At 44.8% G+C, this 26,102-nt stretch overlaps 2 protein-coding genes across 2 annotated transcripts; one reads left to right on the forward strand and one right to left on the reverse strand.

Moving 5' to 3' along the window:
• Nucleotides 1-4,701: 4,701 nt before the first annotated feature.
• On the forward strand, nt 4,702-20,571 carry LOC115784312 (ubinuclein-2-like). Its single transcript, XM_030735490.1, is given in 23 exon segments — nt 4,702-5,228; nt 5,230-5,310; nt 5,312-5,337; nt 5,339-5,368; nt 5,370-5,514; nt 6,300-6,428; nt 8,116-8,217; nt 8,438-8,458; nt 8,460-8,486; nt 8,488-8,571; nt 8,691-8,797; nt 10,570-11,059; nt 11,262-11,332; nt 11,438-11,567; nt 13,062-13,168; nt 13,253-13,363; nt 13,891-14,034; nt 14,200-14,250; nt 14,375-14,417; nt 17,428-18,711; nt 18,869-19,076; nt 19,589-19,657; nt 19,902-20,571. Coding segments are annotated over 23 exon segments (3,534 nt in total). The 5' UTR covers nt 4,702-5,201; the 3' UTR covers nt 19,949-20,571.
• Nucleotides 20,572-22,691: 2,120 nt separating this feature from the next.
• On the reverse strand, nt 22,692-24,186 carry trir (telomerase RNA component interacting RNase). The gene is made up of 3 exons (XM_030735612.1): nt 23,665-24,186; nt 23,227-23,298; nt 22,692-23,152 (listed from the first exon to the last, which is right to left on the reverse strand). The coding sequence occupies exons 1-3, from the start codon at nt 23,962-23,964 to the stop codon at nt 23,045-23,047; spliced, it is 480 nt and encodes a 159-aa protein (XP_030591472.1). The 5' UTR covers nt 23,965-24,186; the 3' UTR covers nt 22,692-23,044.
• Between the last annotated feature and the right edge of the window lie 1,916 nt (nt 24,187-26,102).

The raw sequence follows: 26,102 nt of genomic DNA on the forward strand, positions 1-26,102 counted from the left end.
AAAAAGCAGCCAATGTTTACATAAGAACTTGTAAGAGCTCCAGAAAGCCCGAAGAACTGTTGCTGAAGACCACTGTAGACACAAGAAAATCTAGAAATTTGTAAGGAAAATATAAATAAATGAGCGGTGGCTCAAGACCAGGGCCTTCCCGAGGCATAGGCGTTATATGCAGCATATGACCACCAGGGGGCCCCCAAGCTCACCTAAATTTTTCATGAAACTTTTTTTTTTTTAACATGCCAATGTCCTAAAAGAAAGAAGAAACTATTACAACACTCCATAATTATACAATTATAGCAATACTAATAATACTAATTAATGAGTAGACTACTTGGTAACTGATTTTGTGTGTCCTCGCGCTTCGCGTAGTTTGGGGCATGCGCATTCGGTAGTGCTCCAGGGGACCTGATGGTCCGGCAGTTACGGTCGTTTGTGAATGAGGCTACAATGTCACAGAAAGGATCTTTCCAAATAAGACAGAGAGAGGAAAAAAGAAAATTAGAGGAAGAAAAAAAAAAAGGCAAGAAGACAAAGGTATGTTTCCATGAGCAATTACAAAACGTTTAGTTGGTAACCAACTCCAAAGGGTTGTGTAATTAGCTATCGCTAGCTGGCTAGGTGTGGTCAGAATCAGAATCAGGTTTTTATTGCCATATGGGTGAACAGGTTCACAGCATTAGGAAATTGCTGCGGTACTTCGTGCTTACAGAAAAAACAAATAAGTATAAAAACTATAACAATATACAAGTATACAAATTGCAAATATACAGAGATATTAGAGCTATAACTATAACACAATATTACAAAATTACAAAATATACAGTGCAGAGACTAATTAAAAGATAAAAGAATGTAAACTATATTCCACTAATATGTACATCAGTGCAATCAGACAGGTGCATAGACATAGGGTCATCAGCGTTTGTGGAGGGTGGTGGTAACAGTCTTAGGGTTATTGTTCATGAGTCCAACAGCAGAGGGGAAGAAACTGTTCTTATGGCGGGAGGTTCTGGTCCGTATGGACCGTAGCCTCCTGCCTGAGGGGAGAGGGTCAAAAAGTCTGTGCCCAGGGTGAGAGTGGTCGGCTGTGATCCGACCTGCACGCCCCAGTGTTCTGGAGGTGTACAGGTCCTGGAGAGATGGGAGGTTACAGCCAATCACCTTCTCAGCAGAGTGCACAACGCGCTGTAGTCTCTGTTTGTCCCTAGTGGTGGCTCCAGCGTACCACACAGTGATGGAGGAGGTAAGGATGGACTCAATGATGGCAGTATAGAACTGCACCATGGTCCTTGCTGGCAAGTTGAATTTCTTCAACTGCCGCAGGAAGTACATCCTCTGCTGGGCCTTTTTGACGACAGAGGTGATGGTGGGCTCCCACTTGAGGTCCTGGGTGATGGTAGTTCCCAGGAAGCGAAAAGAGTCCACTGTGGTGATGGGGGTGTCAGTCAGGATGATGGAGGGTAGAGGGGCTGTGTGCTTCCTAAAGTCCACTATAATCTCCACTGTCTTCTGGGCATTCAGTACCAGGTTATTGTGGCTGCACCAGGACACCAGACGTTTGACCTCCATCCTGTAGGCCGACTCGTCCCCGTCTGAGATGAGTCCGATGAGAGTCATGTCGTCTGCAATCTTAATAAGCTTGACAGACTGGTGGACAGAGGTGCAGCAGTTGGTATACAGGGAGAAGAGCAGAGGAGAGAGGACACAGCCCTGAGGAGTGCCAGTGCTGATGGTCCGGGAGTCCGAGACATTCTTCCCCAGCCTCACGTGCTGCTTCCTGTTCATCAGGAAGTCAATGATCCACCTGCAGATGGGATCTGACACGTTCATCTGGGACAGCTTGTCTTGGAGGAGATCAGGGATGATGGTGTTGAAGGCAGAGCTGAAGTCCACAAACAGGATCCTGGCGTAGGTTCCCTGGGAGTCCAGATGCTGTAGGATGAAGTGCAGAGTCAGGTTGATGGCGTCGTCTACAGACCTGTTGGCTCTGTAGGCGAACTGCAGGGGTCCAGAAGGGGGGCTGTGAGGGACTTGAGTGGGACAGCACCAGACGCTCAAATGACTTCATGACCACAGAAGTCAGTGCCACAGGTCTGTAGTCATTTAGTCCAGTGATCCTTGGCTTCTTGGGGACAGGAACAATGGTAGCGGTTTTAAAGCAGACAGGCACGTGGAAAGCCTCCAGTGAGGAGTTGAAGATGTTCGTGAACAATGGGGCAAGCTCGTTAGCACAGTGTCTCAGTGTGGCAGGTGAGACACCATCTGGACCTGGAGCTTTGCGAGCTTTGACACTCCTGAACTGCTTTAGCACCTGGTCCTCTTGAATACAAAAGACTGTGGGGGTGGGGGAGGAGGGGGACTCTGGGGTGGGAGTCCTTGATGATGTGGGCTTCTCTGAGGTGTGGGGAGTGGGGGAGGTTGGGGGGTGAATATTTGTGTTGGCTGTATTGTAGTTGGGACTGGTGGAGGTGTGAAGGCTGCTGAACTGACCATCAAAACGACAATAGAACTCGTTCAGTCTATTTGCAGTTTGTAGGTCGTCTGTGGAGTGGGGGGTTTTAGGCTTGTAGTTGGTAATCTGCCTAAAACTTTTCCATACAGAGGCCGCGTCGTTCTCTGAGATCTGCTGCTGTATATTCTCAGAGTGATTTGATCTAGCAGTGGCCACTTCCTTGCTAAACCTGTACTTGGCCTCTTTGTAGCAGTCTTTGTCCCCACTTTTAAAAGCCTCCCTCTTCTCTATCCACAGCTGCATCAGTTTGGGAGTAAACCAGGGTTTGTCACTGTTATAACTCACCCTGGTGCGTGATGGCACAATGCTGTCCTCGCAGAAGTGGATATACGAGGTTACAGTGTCCGTGTAGTCATCCAGACTGTCACAGGCAGCCCTCATTGAGTCCCAGTCTGTAGTTTCGAAGCATGTGCGGAGCTCCTCCACAGCCTCACGGGTCCACTGCTTTGTTGTCCTCACCACAGGTTTTGAGAGCTTCAGCCTCTGTCTGTACGCGGGGATCAGGTGGATCATGTTGTGGTCAGAGAGGCCGAGTGCAGCGCGGGGCACTGCGTGATAAGCCCCGCTTATCGTGCTGTAGCAGTGGTCTAGTGTCTTCTCCTCTCTGGTCGGACATGTGATATATTGTTTATATTTGGGAAGTTCCTGTCTCAGGCTGGCTGTCTCAGGCTGGCTTTATTAAAGTCTTTATCATGTCGCTATATCTCTATCAAGAAATGACAACCTGTCAACCTGTGTCACCGTCCTCGGTGTGTTTCTAGTTAATATACATTTTGCTTGGAACTGATTGTTATGGTCCTGGGTTTATGATCTAGCGTTTTTAGTTTTTGGACTTTAATATTTGCATTGTTTAAGATTACTGTTTGATTACTAGTTTATTGTGTTTTTGCAGTTTTTAATTTTGGTCTTTTTCTGGTAATTCCTAGATGGTTTCATTGTTTATAGTCTAAGGCTTCTTAGTTTAGTTATCTGAGTTCTGTTCTTGACTGTTTCAGTTCTCAGGCTTCCTGCAATTACGGGTCTGGTTTGGTGTTTTAATTGTTTCTGGTTTATTCTCCTGTTAAGTAGATTTAGTCCTGGTCTGTTCCTTTGCTGTAGTTTAAGTCTTTTCATGCTTGTTCATCATCCTCTTGTGTCTAGTTACCTGTTATGTTCTTGTTCCTCTAGTGTAGGTGCTGTAGTCCCTCTGGTGTCTGCTTCCCTGTGTTGTCAAGTCAGCCTTCTCTTTCCATGTCTACTTCCGGTTCGCAGTCCTTTCTATCCTATTCAGTTTTACACCTCTTGTCTTGTTCATTGTGCTCCCTGATGTATCCTATCTGCCCGATTACCTCATGTGTATATAGTATATATATTGTCTGTGTCCTCCTGTCTTTGTCACGTCGCTCTCATTTAGGTAGTGTGTTTTCCTGTGTTCAGAGTTTCCCCTTGTGTTCCTAGTTGTTGACTTATTAGCTCCAGTTGAACTTTATTTATTTTCCTTGACCACTATTCTATATTATTCCATCGATGCTGAGCAATTCTGTATGCCGAATAATTATTATTCATATTACAAATGGATTATTTACTAGTCTGTAATTAGGTGCATTTGCATAGTTATGCAAAAACATCGATCTTTTTGGACAAGAAGAGCATGTACGACATTTCCAAAAGCAGGGCCAAACACCCTAAATATTTCCTAAAAAATCCTATATGCCCTCTGTATTGAATATGGCATGCTTCTATTACTTGTCCCACCCCTCCTTAATGTAATGGAACATGACATAGTTTCACAATGTGAATCATACTAAAATCATTGTTTTTCAATGGGCTTTTGTATATGAGGCTGAAAAGGAAATACATCCCCCCCCCCCCCCCCCCCCCCTTCCAAATAATATTCAACTTCACTCTAAAGCATTAATAACGCTTAGGCTCAGTGACAATGGAGTATTATGAGGGGGGCCCTAAAATCAAATTTTCCCTAGGGGCCCTTCAAGGCTTGGGCTGGCCTTGCTCGATACATTTGCGCAGCAACTGTATAACCAGTAAATGCTTCATATCAAAGTAAAACAGAATAGAAAATAGCAATAAAGTGAGTTAACAGGACTTTAGGTAGACCAGTAGTGTAAATGTGACCCGTGACTGTAGTTTTGCGTTTTGCTGCAATCAGAAGCCGAAAGGCACAAAGCGTCTATTTTCTCCCCTGTAGTAAACAGCGGGAGACATCCCGGCTGTTTCAGAAGCAATCATCTCCTCCACGTTCGCGCTAGTCTGTCATGTGGGCGGTGTTTCCGCGCTTGCCATTGGACAGACGCGGTTCCCCTTCCTCTCTGCCTTCCGCTTTCTTTCAGCACGCACGCCCAGCCTCTGAATATGATAATAATGATCAAGATGGCTACTTCAGGAATCATCCTTGCGGTAGCTAAACACCAATTTCATGGAAGCTGTCAAAACTGCGCTTTCCTACAGTTTAAGTCCCTCGTAGGCGACGGGGGCTGTTCCGGGGATACTACTGTATGGATTAAAAGGGGCTGAGGAGCGATAAAAGTCATTGTGTTGCCTGCAGCACTCAGTCTGAGGAAGCTAACTAGCTAAGCAACTCGCTAGCTCTACTTGTCGACCATCTCCAGCGTAGCTCCCCCTGCCAGTGGCGGTACAGAGGAGCATTGGCGCTCCAGGTTTGTGTGCCCGGACGTCGGACGGAGAGCGTCAAATGGCAGAGCCGAGGAAAGTGCCGTTCGGTCACCGATTCTACCCTCAACACCTCGCCCGCCGACCCGGAGACCAGCAAGAAACGCCCGCGCGAAGATGAGGCCGTCGACAATCACTTTTGGGAAAGACGGAGGTGGGAGTTGCGGTCGGGTCAGGAGGTGGCGGGGGTCTTGTTTGGTAATACGAAAGGAAGCGACGCGCAGAGCGGGGAGAAGAAGCCCACTGTCCGCCTCACCTCACGCTGAGCGAGCCGAATGAGCGAGGGTCCCTCCGAGTTCAACTACGGCGAGCTGGTCCAGTCATCTGTTTCTCAGGTAGGAAAGCAGAGCCGGGCACCGTAGTGCTCACAGGGGGCCTAACCTGGCGCACCTCCAACAGTGCTTGAACCTGCGTGGATACACACTTGTTGTTTGTTGGTGCTTAGTGTTAGTTGCAAACAGGTCTTGTGAATAAAGCAGCCCACACTGACCTCGTGTTAACTTTACGTTCATGCTCGATATTTATCCATTATGGGGATTTTGGAGAGTTTAGAGCAGTGCAGATATTTTTTTACATGGAGATAAAGTGAGGGATTTGGAACAGTCAGAAAATTATAAGTCCTTATCTGAAACATGCTCAATTAACCCTTACAGATCATTTATTTTAAAGCAGCAGGAACACTGAGCTTTGGTTGTTTTCACCACCCTCCTTTGTTACTGCTGTGTTTACATCTGTAAACATGTGATGGGTGATGGAGAGGTGACCCGCACACTCCAAACAGGACCATTCACAGCCATTCACAGCAGTTGTTTGATTTTCAGAGTTGTTAGTGACAACCTCCTTATTTTTGAATTTTAAATTCTTATTATGCAAGTTGCACATATTGCCAGGTACTGTAATGACTTGGATGTTGTCGTGAAACATTTTTCAGAATCTAGATGTACACTTCAACCCGGATTATGTGGCCAGGGGTTGTTTTTCTTAGGTTTTCAGAGCAACAGCAGGACTAATACAACCTTTTTTCATCGACTTATTGAGACCTCTTAACCTTTGTAAGTGTCAAGAAAACAAATCATAAGCTCCCTTCTGTGTCCCTAATGGTTACCTTGCTGTTCCTCAGGTAAAGCCCGCAGGTTCTGCTGTACCTAAAGGACTCACTCCTCCACTGGACCCCAACGACCCCTTTGCAGATGACGAGAGGGAGAGACGGGAGGTAGAAGAGCTGGCCAGGAAATTTGAAAACAAATATGTAAGTAGTAAGTAAACCTAGGCTTATTTGTATAACACCAGTTCAGGACAAAAGCAGAATAAAGGTGCTTTATATCATAAGGTAAACCCCCTACAGTGCAATGTATGTGTGCAAAATGCTAGGAATGTTACTATATTAATAAAACTGATTAGGTAGTACTAATCACATTGAAACTGTAGTCATTTATGAGCAACACCCAGCTAACTTTCTGAGCTTCTGCTGCATTAGCCGACAGAAGTTAATGTCAGTGTTGTCTGTGGAGTGTTTGTGAAACAGATAAGGCTGTTCCCTACCCTAGGTTTGTGACTGAAGCTTCAAGCCATTAGACAACTCTTCGTTATTTTAAAAAAAAAAAAAAAAAAAAGAAATATATAATGTGTTGAGAAACATTATAACAAGCCTCAGTTAACAATGCATGCAACAGTGGAAGTGATTCTGAACGTTTCGCAACAACCGGCAGGAGACAGAAAGTCAGTGTGAGCGGCCATCCTAAGTGGCTAATATTAGGGAAGTTCTAGTTAATTATGTATTGAATTATTAAGTCATGTTTGAAGTTATTGAGTGCAGGCAAATGTTTGCCTGAATCTCCTGCCTACATTTGTTGGCTGCTTGCTATCTAATGACCGCAGGGCCTCAGTGGGGTTAAAGATATAATGTGTGTGTGTGACTGACTGAGAGGCTTTCTCTGGAGTTTGTTGCAGAGCTATTATAGTTTAGTATTTCCTGATTAGTTCTAATTCAGTTTTAATTAGTTTCCAGAGAGAAATTGCTTGTTACGTTTAGTTTTTATTGTTTGAAAATGTTTAGTTTCAGTTTTGTTTTTGTTAGTATGAGAGTTGGCTTCTTTTTCTTTTTTTTTTTTTTTTTTTCCTTTCTATTATTGTACATGAAGGATTGGCAAGATTTAAGAAAATCTGCATAGGAATTACAATATAAACAACAATTGTGACAGCAGTCGACTCAGTCATAGAAATCCTAAGTCTCAGTAAACAGACGCACCAAAGGCTCCTTAGGTTGGTTGTGTTGACAAATTTGACTGAACTTTAAAAAGACCAAAAGTAAGGCCATTTTAACAACACAATATTGGTAACAGTGTAGAATATAAACATTTTGTGCACTGACGGCATGGCATATTTTTGTGTCCAAGTGCATCATTTCTGTTTAAAAATAATTTATTAATTTCATGACCTGTCTATGTACTTCATACATCTTTTAAAACTAACTGGCATTTAGAAATCGAATAGTCTTAGAGTTTTAAAAAGTTCTTGCCCCACCTGATGTTTGCAGCTAATCTCAGTTTAAACGGGCTTTTATTTGCACACATGTATTGGCTTTTGTCTTTGGTACTAAGAGCATTTCTGTAATTTTTTAAATGAAATAAATATATTTATGCTAATTTCCCATTTTCCTAGTGTTACATTGGCTTGTACCACCTGCTGTGGAAAGTGGATCAGGTTATAGTGGATTTGACCTTAGCTATTTTTATCTATATCTAAGTGAAAGCTACAGATCTTTTCAGGCAGCCATAAAGGTCTGAATTTTTTGCAACCACTTGCTACTGAAGTATCGGTTCTACTACTGTCCATATTATGGTTACAGCTGAATCTGTGTGGGTGATGTTGTTGTTGTGTATGTCTGTTGTATTTGTAACTGTTTTCTGATCTTTGTGTTTACCCTCCATTTGCAGGGCGGTGGCTCAAAGAAGAAGAAGAAGGACAGAATGCAGGATCTCATTGACATCGGCTATGGTTACGATGAGACCGATCCTTTCATCGACAATTCAGAAGCTGTGAGTTATTCATGGTTCTCTGCTTTGCTCGATTTACCTTTTTCAGTAGATGCTTTTGATCTGCGGTGGAAACAGCTGAATAAAACAAAACAAATAATATGGGCCTTGATACTTAGTATACAGCGCATACAGTTTAGTATCATGTGTAATAATTCGGGTTGAAGAAGACTGGTGTATCATAATAAAACAAACAGTTAATTTAAAATTCTCCTGCCCACAGTATGATGAGCTGGTACCAGCCTTCTCTCACCACAAAACATGGAGGCTTTATACATCAACACGGGCACGCTGCAGTTCAGAGCTGCGTCCGACTCTGAGGGAGAGAACGCCGGCACAGACGATAATCATTTCAAGGTAGGTTCGTGGCTCTCTGCACATATATGAACAAAAGATAAATAAAAGAAAGGACTAAATTTGTTGCTGTACTACTTTTATTATACTGTGCCTTTTTTTTCTTTTACACCTCTTTGCAGAAGATGAAAGATGGTGAAGAGAGAGTGATTAAAAAGCGACGGAAAAAGCAAGATGGTGGAATTCTGGAGGAGAAGAAACCCCGAAAAAACAAAGTACCAAAGCCTGGGTGAGGTTTCAACATTGCTTCAGGCACCCAATTTATCCTGTATTTGAGTTATTTTCTATTGCTCATAGTCTTAAGTACCGTATTTTGCGGACCATAAGGCGCACCGGGTTATAAAGCGCATGATAAAACATATGTAGAGCGAAACAAAAGCATCAGGTAAGCTGAACTTTATTCAGCTCATTCACAATAACTCAGAATATTGTTCAGTTGTAACAAATGCAGAAAAATACCCTCACATTTTAAATCATTCATCTTCCACAAATCCATCAAATTCCTCATCTTCAGTGTCTGAGTTGAACAGTTGGGCGATTTCGGCGTCAAGCATGCCGGGTTCCCTCTCATCATTATCCGAGTCAGTCTTGTTGTTGTTACTGTTTTGTTTTGGTTGCGGCACAGAGCAACCATTTAACTGTTAATAAAAGGGCAACTTTTGCTGGCAATGTCTTGCCATCTTCTTCAACGTCTTAACAGGCACTACAATATATTCTTTATTAATGAGGGTAAAAAGTAATTTCTTCATTTTATATATAAGCCCTTCACAAATCCTGTACACCAGTATATTTATCGATATAAGCAAAGAAAAAAACATTTAAAAAATAAATAAATAAAAGGAAATCCCTTTTTGACACAACACCGGAAACTTGAAAACTCCACTGTAAATATGTTTTGTGTACATACAGCGCTCGTACTGCGTCCCTTCATATGCTGTGGCATCGTCTGGACCTCTCTTTGGCACCAAGGGGGACGGCACACACACCCCCGGACCTCGATTTGTCCTTTAGCAACTTTTGAGACAGCCGACAGCGAGTTTTATTGCATAGAATTTGGTAACAGTGCGCGCCGCTGATCGCCAGATTACACATAAATATACGGGCCAGCATAGATGCAAATGGGCCAGGTCTTCGGTTTACTGCGTACGGTTTCTATTTTTGGAACAATGCTTTCACTTCTTGTTGAATTTCTCTCCGGCGGCTTTGGCTGCTTTCCACACCTGCTGCACTGCACTCACAGCTTGTTCCTGTGTAATATCATCAATAGTCATTTTGTGAATCAATGATGGCCTATTTTAGAGAATTCAGTGAGGCTTTTGAACTGATCTACCAGACCTGAGGCCATATTGCTGCAGACCAGACAGTGGTGTGGATGCCTCGGGCATTGGCGGTCAGATGGCAGCGCTCAAATTACACAAACGGACCGACATTTTCTAACTATTTGAAAAGCTTACGCTGGGTCTTACCCCCCTCCCCCTGTCGTACGTTTTGCACGCTCTGGAAAATGTTGATATTTGTGAAGCGTCCCTTACCAAAGTTGCACTAAAACATTTTGACAGATTTTTGAGCGCATTGTACCACATAAAATTGGTTCAAGGTCAGTAAGCGCAACAAGAGTTCATACATAAGGCTGTGGCTACAAGGCGCGATTTTTAAGTGCGCCTTGTAGTCCGAAAAATACGGTAGTCATGTAGTTAAATAAACAGGTGTTGGGTGGGGCGGGGGGATTTGAGAATAGATAGTCCTCCTCTTGCAGCTCTCTGTTTGAAGCCAGTTCTACTTTGTGGTAATTGTATGCTCTGGTCTGTGTCTGGCTTAGAGGAGGTGTAGGGGGGCAGCTCTCCCTTAGGCCACTTTAATTACAATATGCTAAACAGCTGTTAAGGGTTTGTTATCCATCGATACCAAAACCACACTGCTTTCCCTCAGCTGTAACCACAGACAAAATTCCCACACTGTGCATTAAACATCTTTATTTTTGTGCCTCTTCTGTCTCGGCAGCGTTTCAGCTCTGAACCGGCCAGAAAAGAAAAAGAGGAAGAAGCTGATGAAGGATTCCCTCCACCTGGCCAACATGCTCCGTCGCTTCACCCGGGAGAAGGAGGAGATGCGCAAGAAGAACATGGCCGCCAGTGGTCTGCCACGACCCAGCCCCAAAGTGCCGAATGCCAACAGTGCGCTCCTGAACACCCATCCCAAGCCTCCTGGCAGCAACGACTGCAACATGGCCGACCTGACCGCAGACCCGTCTGTGATGTCGCTGCTCGGCTCGGCCAACAACGACTTGCTGCAGGATATGATGGGTGACCTGGACTTTGGGATGCTGGACTCGCCTCAGCCTTCCAGCCCAGCACAGGGAGAGAATGGCTCCTTTGGGATGGGACACAAAATGGGAGGTAGCCGGGCGATACAGAGTAGTGTGATTACCCCTCCTCCTCTGCCCAGTGGACTTCCAGACCCCCTCACAAAACGCATTGAAGACCTGAGAGCGGTATGAGCTTCAGTCTCGTACCAGCTTCACATTCTTTTAGAGTGTAAATTATATGTGAAGTAGACTGCTTATGTAACATATCTTGTTCACTGCTCACATGATTCTAATGAGGATGAGATGATGACCCATTTTTTTTTTTGAGAAATGTAAACCGTGTCAGCAGAGACGTTTAAGTCCGTCTAATACTGTTTCTTTCTCACAGGCGTCCCGTCTGTTTGATGAAGAGGGCAGAAAGAAATTCTTCACACTGGACATGAATAACATCCTACTGGAGTGAGTGCATTTTCTGATTTTGATTAGTGCAGATTAATTAGTGTAAAATCAAATAAATGTAACTTTGTATTTGTCTGTGTGTGTGTGTGTGTGTGTGTGTGTCAGCATTGAGCTGCAGGTTCAGGAGCAGCCCACAGAGGTGCGTTCAGCTGTCTACTCTCACCTGGAGGCCTTTGTGCCCTGCAATAAAGACGCTCTGCTTAAACGACTTAAGAAGCTCAGCCTCAACATACAGGTGTGTGGCAGCATTATGTGGTGTTATTGTTACAATTACTTTTGGTAATAAGTGATGCCTAGAGGGCTATGTTTTGTATTTAAAGGTCCCGTATCCTATCACGTTAAAATATGCCCCTGGACTGCAGGTTTCAAGTTTTAGGCCAAAATATCACACACATCCTTTTTCCTTTTTTTTTTTTTTTTTTTTTGGCCCTGTTCCTGTATACTACCAGTCAGGACCACAGTTTCTACCAGTCTTTTCAGTGTCTGTGGCTTTATGTCAAACTGGAACGGCTGCTGCACCTGCCTCTTTCAGGAAGAAGCCTGTGAGTGACGGAGGGAAGCAGCCAATCGAAGCAGCACAGCTCTTTTGCTGTTTATTGCTGCTAATAGAGACCTGAATGAGCCACTCTGTGGCTTCTGACTTCCTCTCCAAGTGATAACGTTACTGTTAAATACAATGCAATTCTTACCACAGTCATTGTTGTTAATAAATGTGAATGCAGAGTTTGCCTGACAGTGTTGCATTTAGAGAAATCTGGATTTCGTATGTGCAGAACAGCGGCTCAGTAAAAAGCTTGAGTGTGTTAGTTTCCCCCCATTTCCTGTTTAAATCCATATTTCAGAGTCGTCCTCTTGTCTGACAACAGGAACTGAAAAACATCTCAGAACAGATTTATTACGAATTCGGCTGTTTCAAAATGCAGTAGCAGTGCGTGCAGAGAGGAGCAACTGGGTGTGAGCAGTGAGCAGAAAGCTAACTGAGTTTCTTTACTGAAGCATAAACACAGTAACACACACCACTTCTACTTTTTGTTATAATTCTGCTCTTAAAGTTTCCTCACTTCATAGTTGGCCCTCAGGATTACATTTTTCCCAGAGCTCTGACCTGTGGTCATATGATCAAAGTTAATAATTATATCAATGTTATTAACCGCGCTAGATGCTAGCAGGATTGTCCTATCTTAAAGTATTTAAAGAGAGTGGCATCAGTTCCTTCACAAAGAGTAAAGTAACAGCAGTTTAAGCTCTGGGTGTATTTATTTATTTATTTATTTTTTGTTGGCCAGAATATGTTTTGCTGCTGACCATCCACAGCAGTACATATAGCATCTGTGTTGCTATGATGCTCTTCTCAGCCTACCCAGCAAACATGCCAATGTGTGCCCACAGTGGATAACTGTGGGTGAACTGTGGGGCTGTGTGGGCAGGGCAAACCCACATTTTCCTATGTTGGCCCCAGTTGGGTGTGCCCACATCAGGCTGACAGTTGTCAGAAAAACTGCTGAAAACAAACCAAACCAAAATAAAATCCTGGTGTTTAGAAGCATCGGGGGGGTAACAACACTGGGGTCAAACTTGCTATGAGCTGGCCTCTGCATTTTCATTTGAGTGAAAGCTGTTTTTGTGTCTGCTGGCTGTGCATCAATTATCTGATTCTGGATTGAACTTGTAAGCATGCCGTCCTTGATGAGTGTGAATGTTTTTTTTTTTTTTTTTTCTCGCTCTCCAGGATGACCGACTACGAACGCCCCTGCTGAAGCTGAAGTTGGCAGTGTGCAGCGTGATGCCGGAGCAGATCGCTCGATACAACATGGACTGTATCGCCAAAGTGGCAAAGTAAGGAGTCGGCCTTGGCTCTTGTTTCCAGCTCACAGATACTTTGCTTCTTTGATCTTGTGATATTTGTTTCTCTGCTCACAGGCAGCAGTCTGAGGAGGGAGAGAAAAATGGCTCAGAAGAAGACGACGAGGAGAAACCAGGGAAGAGGGTGATGGGGCCTCGAAAAAAGTTTGTTTGGGATGACAGACTCAGGTCAGTTTCCTCTCTTATGGTACACATCCACAGGAGCCATCATTTTCAGTCTGCTCATTTGCTGTTTTGAGTGACCAGCTGTTGAGTTACATAAAGCTGAGCTCTGGGGTACTTTATCCAAATCAGGAGCATCTGGTGTGATGCGACACCTCTGGAAACTCCCCCAAAAAGTGAAAACTAGCCATCATTGATCGGATATCAAGATACATTTGGCAGCTGGAACTGCATTCATTGCTTATTTCATAATGGTCCATCATGCAATCATGTTTGTCCTGTCAGGTTCAGCTCAGTGTTTGTCCTGTTGTGGAAGCTACTGGAGAGGGAAAGCAGCAGGCAGGCATCAAGTGTAGTGCTGTGTAGTGCTTCACACATCACACGCCCAGTGCTGGGAAGCAAGGCGATCCCTTGCATGCAAAAAAAAAAAAAAAAAACTGTGGCTATTAATGTACATGATGTGCATATGATGGGATTTTTCATGTTAAGAGAGCCTCATGTTAAGAGTGTTTGGTTTTGTGTGTGCGTTCCAGGTCGCTGCTGTGTAACTTGGTGCGGGTGAAGCTGACCTGCTATGAGCGTGAAGGGAAGAACACGCTGTCTCTAGAAGACTACCTCAAGGCCTTCATGGAGACTGAAGTCAAACCTCTCTGGCCTAAGGGGTGGATGCAGGCCAGGTGTGTGGCTGCAGCTAATGTGATTTTTTTTGTTGTAGAGTGATTTTAATAGCTGCCAACTTCCTCATATGCTTTCAGTGATAGCTTTAAATAGAGTAGTGAGCAAAAAGTAAATTCCTTTACATTAATGCTTGCATTCGTATTTCTGTATATCCCTGCCTACAGGATGCTGTTCAAAGAGAGCATCATGGCTCATGGTCATCTCACAGGCTACACGTGAGTCACATTATTATTATTATTATTATTATTATTATTATTATTATTATTATTATTAACTTGTTTTCTCATGACTGAGTTGTTGTGCTAGCATTCACTTACTTATTTTGTCATTTTGCTCCAGAGCAAAGAAAAAGATGCTCCCTGCTCCCAAGGCCAAGCCAAAGGTTAGTTGGACTTTCAAATCAATCTGTTTCATATGTCGTAGTTCATGGTTAATTAAAAAAAAAATCACATACTAATATACATACCCACTCTCCTCATTCTGCCACTTATTAGGTGTCATGTATGAGCAGTGACCATAAAGGGAAGTGCATGTACATATCAGAAAAACAGAAAATATCATCATGATGCACAAATAGACCTCAACCAAATTATTAAAAGCTGGGGTTTGTTTTATGGGCTGCAGAGTTTGTGGTTTATGAGCAGAAACTCTGGACAGTAAATGAAAAATGTGAAGTACACAAGTTAAAGTGGTGCCTTCCAATTTTTTTGTCTGACTAGCAGTCCAGAATCAAGAAAGATCAACTTCACTGTCATGTGTGGCAAATATGGTGACTGGGGATTACTGAATAGGCGGATTGTTTATAAAAGGCAGCTTTTTTTAAAACAAACTTCATCAATTTATTCATTTTTACTTTATTTTTGAAGCATTTTGATGTTTAAAATGGTACAGGGACCTGTGTGTATTTTACCCCTCAGCCTGAAAGACTTGGGGGTATTGTCATCACCCCACCAGGTGTCAGGTGGCGTGGACACCCAAGTTTGTGAACATAACTTGAAAACAAAGCGATGTAGGATTTTCAAATTGATACCATGGGTGCAGCTACAAAAAATCTTGACCGAGTTTGGATATCAGTGACCTTGACCTCAAGGTCCAAGTCAGAGGTCAAGTTTACTGAAAATCTTGAGAACGCAAAAAGACCATGCTGTGTTCTCTACTGCCAGGAGGGTGAGGGGGAGCACTGTGACTTGATCTTAATCTCATTAGGGCCCGAGCACGAACTGTGCGAAGGCCCTATTGTTTTTTAATTTGGGCTTCCTGTTTTTAAACTTGTTATATAAACAAATGATACCCTAAAGAGAAATTAGTAGTGATTAGAGCAGCTACATAAATCTTAAGATGTGCATATGGGTATCAGAATCAGAATCAGAAGGTTTTTATTGCCATATGGGTGAACAGGTTCACAGCATTAGGAAATTGCTGCGGTACTTCGTGCTTACAGAAAAAAAAAAAAAAACAAAAAAAACAAATAATTATAAAAAATAAAAGACAATATACAAGTATACAAATTGCAAATATACAGAGATATTAGAGCTTACAAAATATACAGTGCAGAGACTAATTAAAAGATAAAAGAATGTAAACTATATTCCACTAATATGTACATCAGACAATCAGACAGGTGCATAGACATAGGGTCATCAGCGTTTGTGGAGGGTGGTAGTAACAGTCTTAGGGTAATTGTTCATGAGCCCAACAGCAGAGGGGAAGAAACTGTTCTTATGGCGGGAGGTTCTGGTCCGTATGGACCGTAGCCTCCTGCCTGAGGGGAGAGGGTCAAAAAGTCTGTGCCCAGGGTGAGAGTGGTCGGCTGTGATCCGACCTGCACGCCCCAGTGTCCTGGAGGTGTACAGGTCCTGGAGAGATGGGAGGTTACAGCCAATCACCTTCTCAGCAGAGTGCACAACGCGCTGTAGTCTCTGTTTGTCCCTAGTGGTGGCTCCAGCGTACCACACAGTGATGGAGGAGGTGAGGATGGACTCAATGATGGCAGTATAGAACTGCACCATGGTCCTTGCTGGCAAGTTGAATTTCTTCAACTGCCGCAGGAAGTACATCCTCTGCTGGGCCTTTTTGACGACAGAGGTGATGGTGGGCTCCCACTTGAGGTCCTGGGTGATGGTAGTTCCCAGGAAGCGAAAAGAGTCCACTGTGGTGATGGGGGTGTCAGTCAGGATGATGGAGGGTAGAGGGGCTGTGTGCTTCCTAAAGTCCACTATAATCTCCACTGTCTTCTGGGCGTTCAGTACCAGGTTATTGTGGCTGCACCAGGACACCAGACGTTTGACCTCCATCCTGTAGGCCGACTCGTCCCCGTCTGAGATGAGTCCGATGAGAGTCATGTCGTCTGCAAACTTAATAAGCTTGACAGACTGGTGGTCAGAGGTGCAGCAGTTGGTATACAGGGAGAAGAGCAGAGGAGAGAGGACACAGCCCTGAGGAGTGCCAGTGCTGATGGTCCGGGAGTCCGAGACATTCTTCCCCAGCCTCACGTGCTGCTTCCTGTTCATCAGGAAGTCAATGATCCACCTGCAGATGGGATCTGGCACGTTCATCTGGGACAGCTTGTCTTGGAGGAGATCAGGGATGATGGTGTTGAAGGCAGAGCTGAAGTCCACAAACAGGATCCTGGCGTAGGTTCCCTGGGAGTCCAGATGCTGTAGGATGAAGTGCAGAGTCAGGTTGATGGCGTCGTCCACAGACCTGTTGGCTCTGTAGGCAAACTGCAGGGGGTCCAGAAGGGGGGCGGTGAGGGACTTGAGGTGGGGCAGCACCAGACGCTCAAATGACTTCATGACCACAGAAGTCAGTGCCACAGGTCTGTAGTCATTTAGTCCAGTGATCCTTGGCTTCTTGGGGACAGGAACAATGGTAGCGGTTTTAAAGCAGACAGGCACGTGGCAAGCCTCCAGTGAGGAGTTGAAGATGTTCGTGAACAATGGGGCAAGCTCGTTAGCACAGTGTCTCAGTGTGGCAGGTGAGACACCATCTGGACCTGGAGCTTTGCGAGCTTTGACACTCCTGAACTGCTTTAGCACCTGGTCCTCCTGAATACAAAAGACTGTGGGGGTGGGGGAGGAGGGGGACTCTGGGGTGGGAGTCCTTGATGATGTGGGCTTCTCTGAGGTGTGGGGAGTGGGGGAGGTTGGGGGGTGAATATTTGTGTTGGCTGTATTGTAGTTGGGACTGGTGGAGGTGTGAAGGCTGCTGAACTGACCATCAAAACGACAATAGAACTCGTTCAGTCTATTTGCAGTTTGTAGGTCGTCTGTGGAGTGGGGGGGTTTAGGCTTGTAGTTGGTATCTGAATGATGTCAAATAAACTTGGAAAAAATGTGAAGCTGTTCTTAAATGTCACTAGAAGTCATTATTTGTGTCATCTGTACTTTCAGGAGACTGTGTGGGTTCGTCACACCACACCTTCAGCGGGTGCCACTTCCTCCCCTGCTGGCCAGGTTGCCACACGTCCACCTCAGTCACCGTCTGAGCCCATATGTCTCGATTCCCTCGATGAAGCTCCGTCTCTGGACTCCATCTCTCAGGCCCTGGCCATCCTTGGCAATGCAGCCAAGGGCCTGGCTCAGGGGGACAGCCCCCCGTCTCCAGATGGACCCAAGACTGTCACCAACCCCTCTGGTCTCCATGCCTCCCCAGTCATCCAGCAGCAGAAAAAGAACTCTGTCAGCACTCCCAACAGCTCCAAAGCACCTCACTACATCTCTACCTCTTCGTCCTCCTCCACCTCTCTGTCTCGGCCTCCCTCTATCACGTCCTCGCCTCTGCCCTCAGTCAGGGTGGATGGGATGGGGGTTGTTAAAGGCACTGCGCAGCTGCACAGACATTCAGTTTTGAACACACAGAGACCTTTGGGTGTGGGTGTGACTAAAGCCAACATGCCTGCCTCAGTGTCCCCGCCTAAACCACGTCCACCACCCACTGCGTCTCCACTAGTGGCCCCAGGATCAAAGACCGGGGTCTCCACTCCCCCTTGTGGGCTCCTCAAAGGCAGCAATAATAATAAAGCCAACAGTGGTGACACTCTGATCATCACATCACCTCGGTCACACGCCCTTTCATCCCCCACGGTCACGGTCCAGAAAACGTTTCAGACACCTCACCTACCCCAGACCCCACACAGTAAACCTACCACTTCCCTTTCTCAAACACTGCCCAGCATTCAGCCACAACCACAGTCTAACTTCATCACGCCTATGCACGCTACTCTCACCAAGTCCATTCACAGCAGCATCCCACCCATCGTCAAACTCACTCCCCGCACACCCAACCCTGTTGTCACCGCTCCCACCTCATCACCAGCCTCCATTTCCCAAAGTCCCAGGTCTCAGGCAACCCCATCCCTACACCAGTACCCTTCCAAAAGCCCAGCAGGTTTCCGCCCGCCGTTCTCAGGTGCCCAAGGAGGAGTGAACAAGCCGGGGCAAAGCAGCTACACTCCTCCAGGCAGCCAGAAGACCCCCAACAACAGCAACAGCAGCACCACCAACACCAGCCTTATTAACACCTCATCCATAAGCAAGCATTCAGGATCCAGTGCCTCCCCCACTACGGCCTCTGCCAATCAAGGTCAGCGCCAGAGGTCCGGGGGCGGGACACCTCAGGGGGCCAAACCAGTCACATCTGTCCCATTGTCATCTGTCTCTTCTCAGTTGCCACAGGTTTGTAGCTCCAGTATGCCCACGTTAGTAACATGCATTCATGCACCACATGTATACAGTGTAGCCAATGGATTATTCACCACATTTAAACCATAAATCTGTTTAAGGAAACCACCTTCTTCCTGTTTAAAAAATCGCAACCTATTTTCCGCTCAAGGTGTCCACGGCAGGAAGCAGCAATCTGCTCAGCTCGGCCTCGTCTCTTCCGCTCGGGTTCGGGATGCTGGGGGGGCTGGTGCCTGTGTCGCTGCCCTTCCAGTTCCCCTCACTGTTAAACCTGCCTTCGCTGAGTGCAGCAAGCTCCAACACAGCAGCCAGCAGCTCTGCAGCCAGTAGCAGCGCACCGTTCTCCACCCTGACCCAGAGTGAGTGATGCACGCGGGGCACATGCACTCATTGTACTGGGGGAATTTAGATCATGCACCAGGTGCAAATCTAAAATTTATGGCATTGCCTTCTTTATGATATGACATTATGCAAGCACTGTGTGTGTGAGGCTGTCGGGGTGCGTGTTTGCCGTTGTGTGCGTGTGTGTGGGGGTGTTTCCTGTGTAGGGCTTGTTTTGTGTTGTGTTCTCATTTATCACCATGTTTTGTGTCTAAATGTAAGCTTTGTAATTAATGTAAGACATTATTCCATTTTTGTTTGCTTCTTTTCTCCCCATCAATTCTGTATTACATTATGCTTCCTCTCCTCTCACACATTTGGCCTTACACTTCTGTCTTCATCGCCTCCTTTCTGGCTGTCACTCTCCTCTCACTCCTTTCTTCTCCTGCTCTTCGACTCATGTTTCTCCTCCAACCTCCTTGTTCTGTTGGTATTCGTTCCTCCCATCTTCTCCCTCTTCGTTTCTTGTCGCCCTGTCCTGTCTCCTCAGATCTGTATAAGAGCCTCCAGTCAGGGTCTCAGGTTGCTCTGCCTCCTCACTTGCAGCTCGCTTTCTCAGGTAAAATCTGACCCTCCCTCCCTCCACCTCAAAGCCTGCTCCTTCTCGCCTCTCTTGCCTTTCAAGTGTCTAATGTTCTCTGTCTCGGGTTGTCCCTTTTTTCTGTCCGGTCCTGTTCTCATCTGTTGGTGGCAGCATGCCTTACAAGCGGTCTTTTCTGTTTTTTTTTTTTCTCTTTTTAAAGCTGTGTTTTGTTATGTAAAGTTTTCACTGACATTTTAAACCCTGTGCTGTTCCTGTCCAGATGTCAGTCAGAGCCAGGGAGGAGACGCTAAGAGGAAGACTCTATGATCCAGCTGACCCAGCCGATGCAGTCCAACGAAATGGCGACATGTTGGGACAGTGGGGACAGACAGACCACACATAACTGGGGTCTGAATTACAGACTGGGCTGCATTACCTTTTGAGAAGATCAGCTCAACCATTCTTGACTACCACAGTTAAAAATAACATTTTTAAATCAATGACAACTTTTAAATCTTTGAGCTGTTAAATTAAATGGCAAATACAGTTTGCCAATGTTTACACAATAGACCTATATCACTGTGGACAGGGAGAAATGAATGAATGGGATTTATAGTGGAGTGAGGGTGTGGGTGTGTGTGTGTGTGTGTGTGTGTGAGTGTGTGTGAACTTGTTTGGTTGCTCGCTGGGACTGTGTGCCTTTCGTATGGCTCCCTTTCTGATGCATGGTCAGTGTGTCTACTTGGTGCTGTTTTTATCATAATGTAATTATCACTGATACCTGTAAGAAATGTAAACAGCAAATTGTTGAATTTGAGCTTTTTTGTTTTGTTTGTTTTTTTTAAAAAAAAAAAAAAGCTGTTGTTTTCATTGTACTTGAATTCTTGGATGAATTTGTTCCTGTATAGAACTCAAGCTGACTTTTAATTAAAATCTTTCTCTTGAAATGAGTCCTTTGAGCAGGGTCATGAAAGTTAGGTGAGGCCAAAGTGTTGAGGAAATGCTTCCCCAGGACCATAGGCTGTATATAAAAGATGGACATGACCTACTGGTTAGCATTTTGAAACCAGGTGTGACAAATGAAAGCTTAGAACAATGTACACTCACATGATGACTCAAAGTCTACCCTACTTTATCCTCTGCTTTGGCGATAAGGGGGACATTGAGCCCTTAACCTCATGAGGACAGTGTTTGCTGACATCATTAAAGAAGTGAGACTTGGTTTCATTTTCCCAGACCTCTCATCTTCCTGTACAGGCTGAGGTTATTTCTAAAAAGCAAACAGAGGCACCACTAACAGTGAAAAGTGTCCAGATTATTCCCCCTTCAACAGCACAACACTAAAGTAATTAAGTGATGTCTGGAGGGTTATGAAGTTGGTTCAGTTGCCATACACTGTCACCAAAAGCTTTCACACATGAACCTGAGTGACATCTCATTCTTAATCCCTGGGGTTTATCATGTCAGCCCACCCGTTGCAGCTATAACAACTTCAACTCTTCAGGTAAGGATTTCCACAAGGTTTAAGTGTTTCTGGAAGAATGGTCAAAAATTCCCAGAAACACTCCTAAACCTGATGTTGGATGAGGAGGCCTGGCTCGCAGTCATGTTGGAACAGGAAGGGGCCATCCCCAAACTGTTCCCACAAAGTTGGGAGAATGAAACTGTCCCAAATGTCTCGGTATGCTGAAGCATTAAGGGTTCCTTTCACTGGAACTAAGGGGCCGAGCCCAACTCCAGAAAAACAACCCCACACCATAACCCCCCCCCTCCACCAAACTTTACACTTGGCACAGTGCACATACAGGTACTGTTCCCCTGGTAACCACCAAACCCCAAGTGTGATTCATCACTCCAGAGAACACGTCTCCACTGCTCAAGAGTCCAGTGGTGGTGTGCTTTACACCACTGCATCCAACACTTTGCATGTAAGGCTCGGATGCAGTTGCTCAGCCATGGAAACCCATTCCATGAAGCTGTCTACACACTGTTCTTGAGCTAATCTGAAGGACACATGAAGTTTGGAGGTCTGTAGTGATCACCTCTGCGCACTATGAACCTCAGCATCCACTGACCACACTATGTGATTTTACGTGGCCTACTGCTTTGAGTTGCTGTCGTTCCAATCACTTCCACTTGGTTATAATACCACTAACAGCTGACTGTGGAATATTTAGCAGTGAGGAAATTTGTTGCACAGGTGGCATCCTATCACGGTACCATGCTGGAATTCACTGAGCTCCTGAGAGCGACCCATTCTTTCACAAATGTTTGTAGAAGCAGTCTGCATGCCTGGGTGCTTGGTTTATACACCTGTGGCCATGGAAGTGACTGGAACACCTGAATTCAATAATTTGGATGAGTGAGTGAATACTTTTGGCAGTACTGTGTATAATGATCAGCTACACTGTGGATAGCCACAGCTGTGGTTAGGATAACATTAACACATTAGCACTGGGAACAGGCAGGATGAAAGTTAAAGTGGTTCCGTCGAAAGTATGCATTGATGGTGCCCGACCGGCAGACACACAAGCCATCATTTAGCAGAAAAACACTAAAAACAGAAACTTGAGTCAAATAATGCATGATAACCCCCAATCCACAATACAAGGCTAGCTATTCATATATTGCTGCAGGTTAGATCCCTTGCTATGAAAAAGTCCTGATCCTAAGCCTAAAGTCCACACTGAAATCTTACTCAGCCTAGGATGACTGCATTTGATGTCTGGAACACTGAGTTCTAAAAAAAAAAAAAAAAACATAATAGCTCAAATGCCAAAGGAGTAGTGCTAATAATAATAATGATGATGATGATGAGGCAAAGAACAGAAATAGTGCCGTTGAGTCCTCACTTCCCTTAACAAGTAGATACAATCAGACCTCTTTTTTTAAGTAGAGGAGTTGCCCCCTGCTGGCCACCGGAGAGAATGCTGATTTGAGATATTTCAGTGTTGGCTCCTCTTTTCAGTCCTGGAAGCTACTTCCACCTTTTACATACAGTCTGTGCTCTGGACTGCGTACACAGTGGTATTGTTAAGAGAATGTCAAAGTACAACATGACACATTAATGGGCAGTGTACATTTAATTGACCCTTGATTTAGCTATTAAATCAATTTATAGTTCTTAATGAAACCCAGCATAAACCAGACATGACAAATGTAAAGGTACTCAACAATAATGAATGTTCAAGTGTTTGACACACTTTGACATCAACTCAAATGAACAGAGTCCAACAAGTAACAAGCAAGACAAAACAATTAAAAATGGGAAAAAAAAAAGAGGGGGGGTTCAATCTAAGCAGTTTGTGAATGACTGTAAAATGAAGGGCAACTTGAGCTGGCAGTACATGAGGTGGTCAGGATTGGCGGGCCCTCGTAGGTAGTTTTCCCCCAGCAAAGCACTTCACTTTCACCTCCCGGAGTCTACTTGACCAGAGGCCTGGTTTTGTCGTCGTCGCCACACTGGTGGGCTTTGTACTTTTTCACCTCAGCCATGTACTTAGACCAAGCATCGCTCTTGCCTGGCTCAGCCTGCGGGGTGAGAAGGCAGAGGTTAATACCTGTGGGAATGAGAAGACTTAAAAATTATCATCTTCCCCACTTACGTCTGTGTCCTGTTTCTGCTTCTTCGCAACAATGCCGGTCTTTAGGAACACACCGCCTCTCCGCTTCCCCACCTGGGTTAGGGGATAGAAGACTGAAACCGTTATACGAGCTCTTGCAGGTGGACTGCCAATGAAGGAGACTACACCAGAGCAGAAGGTCTACATTTAGTCTCGCACCACCAGCGAAACCATCAGTGAGGATCATCCCTACTCTTTACTGAGCTACCATTTGCTTTATACCATCACTGTGTTTTTTTACTGAAATATTTCAGGGATAATACAATCGCTGGCATAATGTATCAAATACTGATAACAATGACATGTCAGCCATTATAGCAATAACTCAAGTGCCAGTAAGCCTGTCATATCAGTGCACAGTGCTTCACTTTGGATGCGAGTGGATCTACTATCTCATCTTACAACTGCTAAACCCCTTACAAAGCTCGTCACGGGAAGGGCCTTCTTTTCCACTGTTGTCTGTCCTTGCTCGGTGGCTTTGGCACCTCCACCTGTTTGCTGCATCTCCTTTTTCCTCCTCTCCTCCTCCTCCATCTTCTTCTTGAACAACTCCATGAAGCTGCCGTCGTTAGCGAACAGGTTTCCCCCGGGCACCGGGGCTTTGCTTGATGTCTGTGCGGGGCTGCTCGAGGGGGACGCAGGGCTGCCGCAGCTGGAGTCCTCGCTGCTGCCACCGCCACCGCTTGTTTGAGGTTTGCCGTGTGAGCGCTTTGGATCCATAGTTCCAGGGGAAAACAGGCACAGTCCCGCTGTGTGTTAGTTGTGTAACACGTATGGCTTTGTTGTGTAGTTGGCCTCTGAAGGAGAGCACTACCAGCACGCTCCAAGACGAGCTGGACCCCACCCGCTCTTCAATATGAAAACGTCCGTATATATATTTTAAATCAGATCAGCTGCACAGTCCAGTTTGGGGAAATATAAGGCGAAGTATTTAAAAAAAAAAAAAAAAAAAAAAGCCAAAAGGCTCTCCAAAGTCAGCCCTCCAGCACACAGTCCCGTTCCCTGACAAAAACAAAAGCAGCGCTGGGTTAGCTGCTAACGTGGCTAACGCTGAGGGCTAATGCCCGGTTCGGTAAGGCCTCTGCTGACGATCAAACTTAACTACGACCTCCCAGCTCACGTGCGGACCGTATTACAATGTAAACATACCGCTACAGCACACGATAATGTTCACGCACCTGCAACAAACACCAAAAACTTCGAAGGCTTTACGAACAGATATGGCCAACTTTCACAATCCATCACCTTCGCTCCGCCATATTTAATTTTTCTCTGGTGACATCACGTGGCGGCTGTGTGGCGCCTCCTGCTGTGCCGGAAGTGAAATTGATATGGAAAAAAAAAAGACAGTTAATACACACCCTATTTGTATAGCTGCACGTGAACTCTGTCCTGTACTTTGACAGTTACATAAATGCTAATTGTAATCCACCCCATTAAAGAATTATAACCTCATTATGTAAAATGCTTTTGAGCAACAGTTCTCCAGACTTTCTGAAGGTGATTCAAAATTCTTTTTTGGACACTGGCTGTTTTTTCACTCATTTTCAGTCCAGTCCTTGTAGCTGATCATTTTTAGAGAAATTTCTTTGTGTTTAAGCCACTTAACACTGACCTATGAATCATTCCAACATTAAAAAAAAGGAACCTAACTCAAGGAATGAACCGGTGTTGTCTCTACATAAAGAACTTAGCAAAGAACCAATTTTAAATTGTATCTTTAAACACTTTGTTACAAGCAGCTTGTCACAAAAACATAATTTGTTCCTTTTTCTTTAGTTGAATCGATGAAAAGTGCCAATGATAATCTGACAGACATAAAACAGTATTTTTGGACCAGCAAGGTTATTCCCAATTAGCTATTAGCTGAAAATTTGGCATATGGCATGGTATGCAGTGTGTCCTTAAAAACATTGAGGAAACTGGACCAGTGGAGGACAAAACAAGTGTCAGATCTAAAAACGATCTACAGCAGATGAACAGTATCTGAAAGTCTTCTCCTTAAAGACCTGACACAGGACCTGAGAGATGCATCTGGGCCTTCAGCTGATCCATCTACTGTTCAGTGAAGCTTCATCAGAAATGGTCTCAGTGGAAAGGTGGCTGTCAAGGAGACATTCTTAAGGAAGGAAAGAGGGAGAAAAGGCTGAGGTATGCCACATTACACAAGAACTGGACTTAAAATCAGTGGTGACAGGTCTGATGAAATTTTTAGTTTAATTTAGTTTGTCATGAATATGTACAGAGGAGGTCAGGAGAGAGGTACAACAGAGAGTGTCTACAGCCATCTGTAAAACACAGTCAAGGCTCTGTCATGGTTTGGGGCTGTACTTCAGCCAGTGGTGCTGGGCAAAATTGATGGAATTATGAATCCAGAAAAGTACCATCAAAGTTTGATCCACCATGCAATGCCATCTGATTGGCAAGAGCTTCATTTTTCAGCATGCGGTAAAAACATACCTGAATAGAAACACACACACACACACACACACACACACACAAAATGGAGCACCATCAGTCATTGATTGGCCTCCCCAGAGCCCGGACCTCAACATTATTGAAGCAGTGTGGGATCACGTCAACAGAGAACAGAACAAAAAGGCATAAACATCCAAAGAAGAGCTTTGAATGTCCTTCATGAAGCCTGGAGAAGCTTTCCTGAAGACTGCTTAAAGAAATGAGCAGACTGTGCTGAAGAATAAAGGTGGTCACACCAAATATTGACTAACAAGCTTGTTAGAATTGTACAAACTCTGTTTTTGCATTGTGTTGTTGTTGTTCATCATGTCTGAATGTGCCACTTTGTTGAGGCATGCTCGTGGAAAGTGGTGTGATGGATAAACAATGCCTTCACCGTT

Source organism: Archocentrus centrarchus, chromosome 8, assembly GCF_007364275.1.
Source record: "Archocentrus centrarchus isolate MPI-CPG fArcCen1 chromosome 8, fArcCen1, whole genome shotgun sequence".
NCBI lineage: Eukaryota > Metazoa > Chordata > Actinopteri > Cichliformes > Cichlidae > Archocentrus > Archocentrus centrarchus.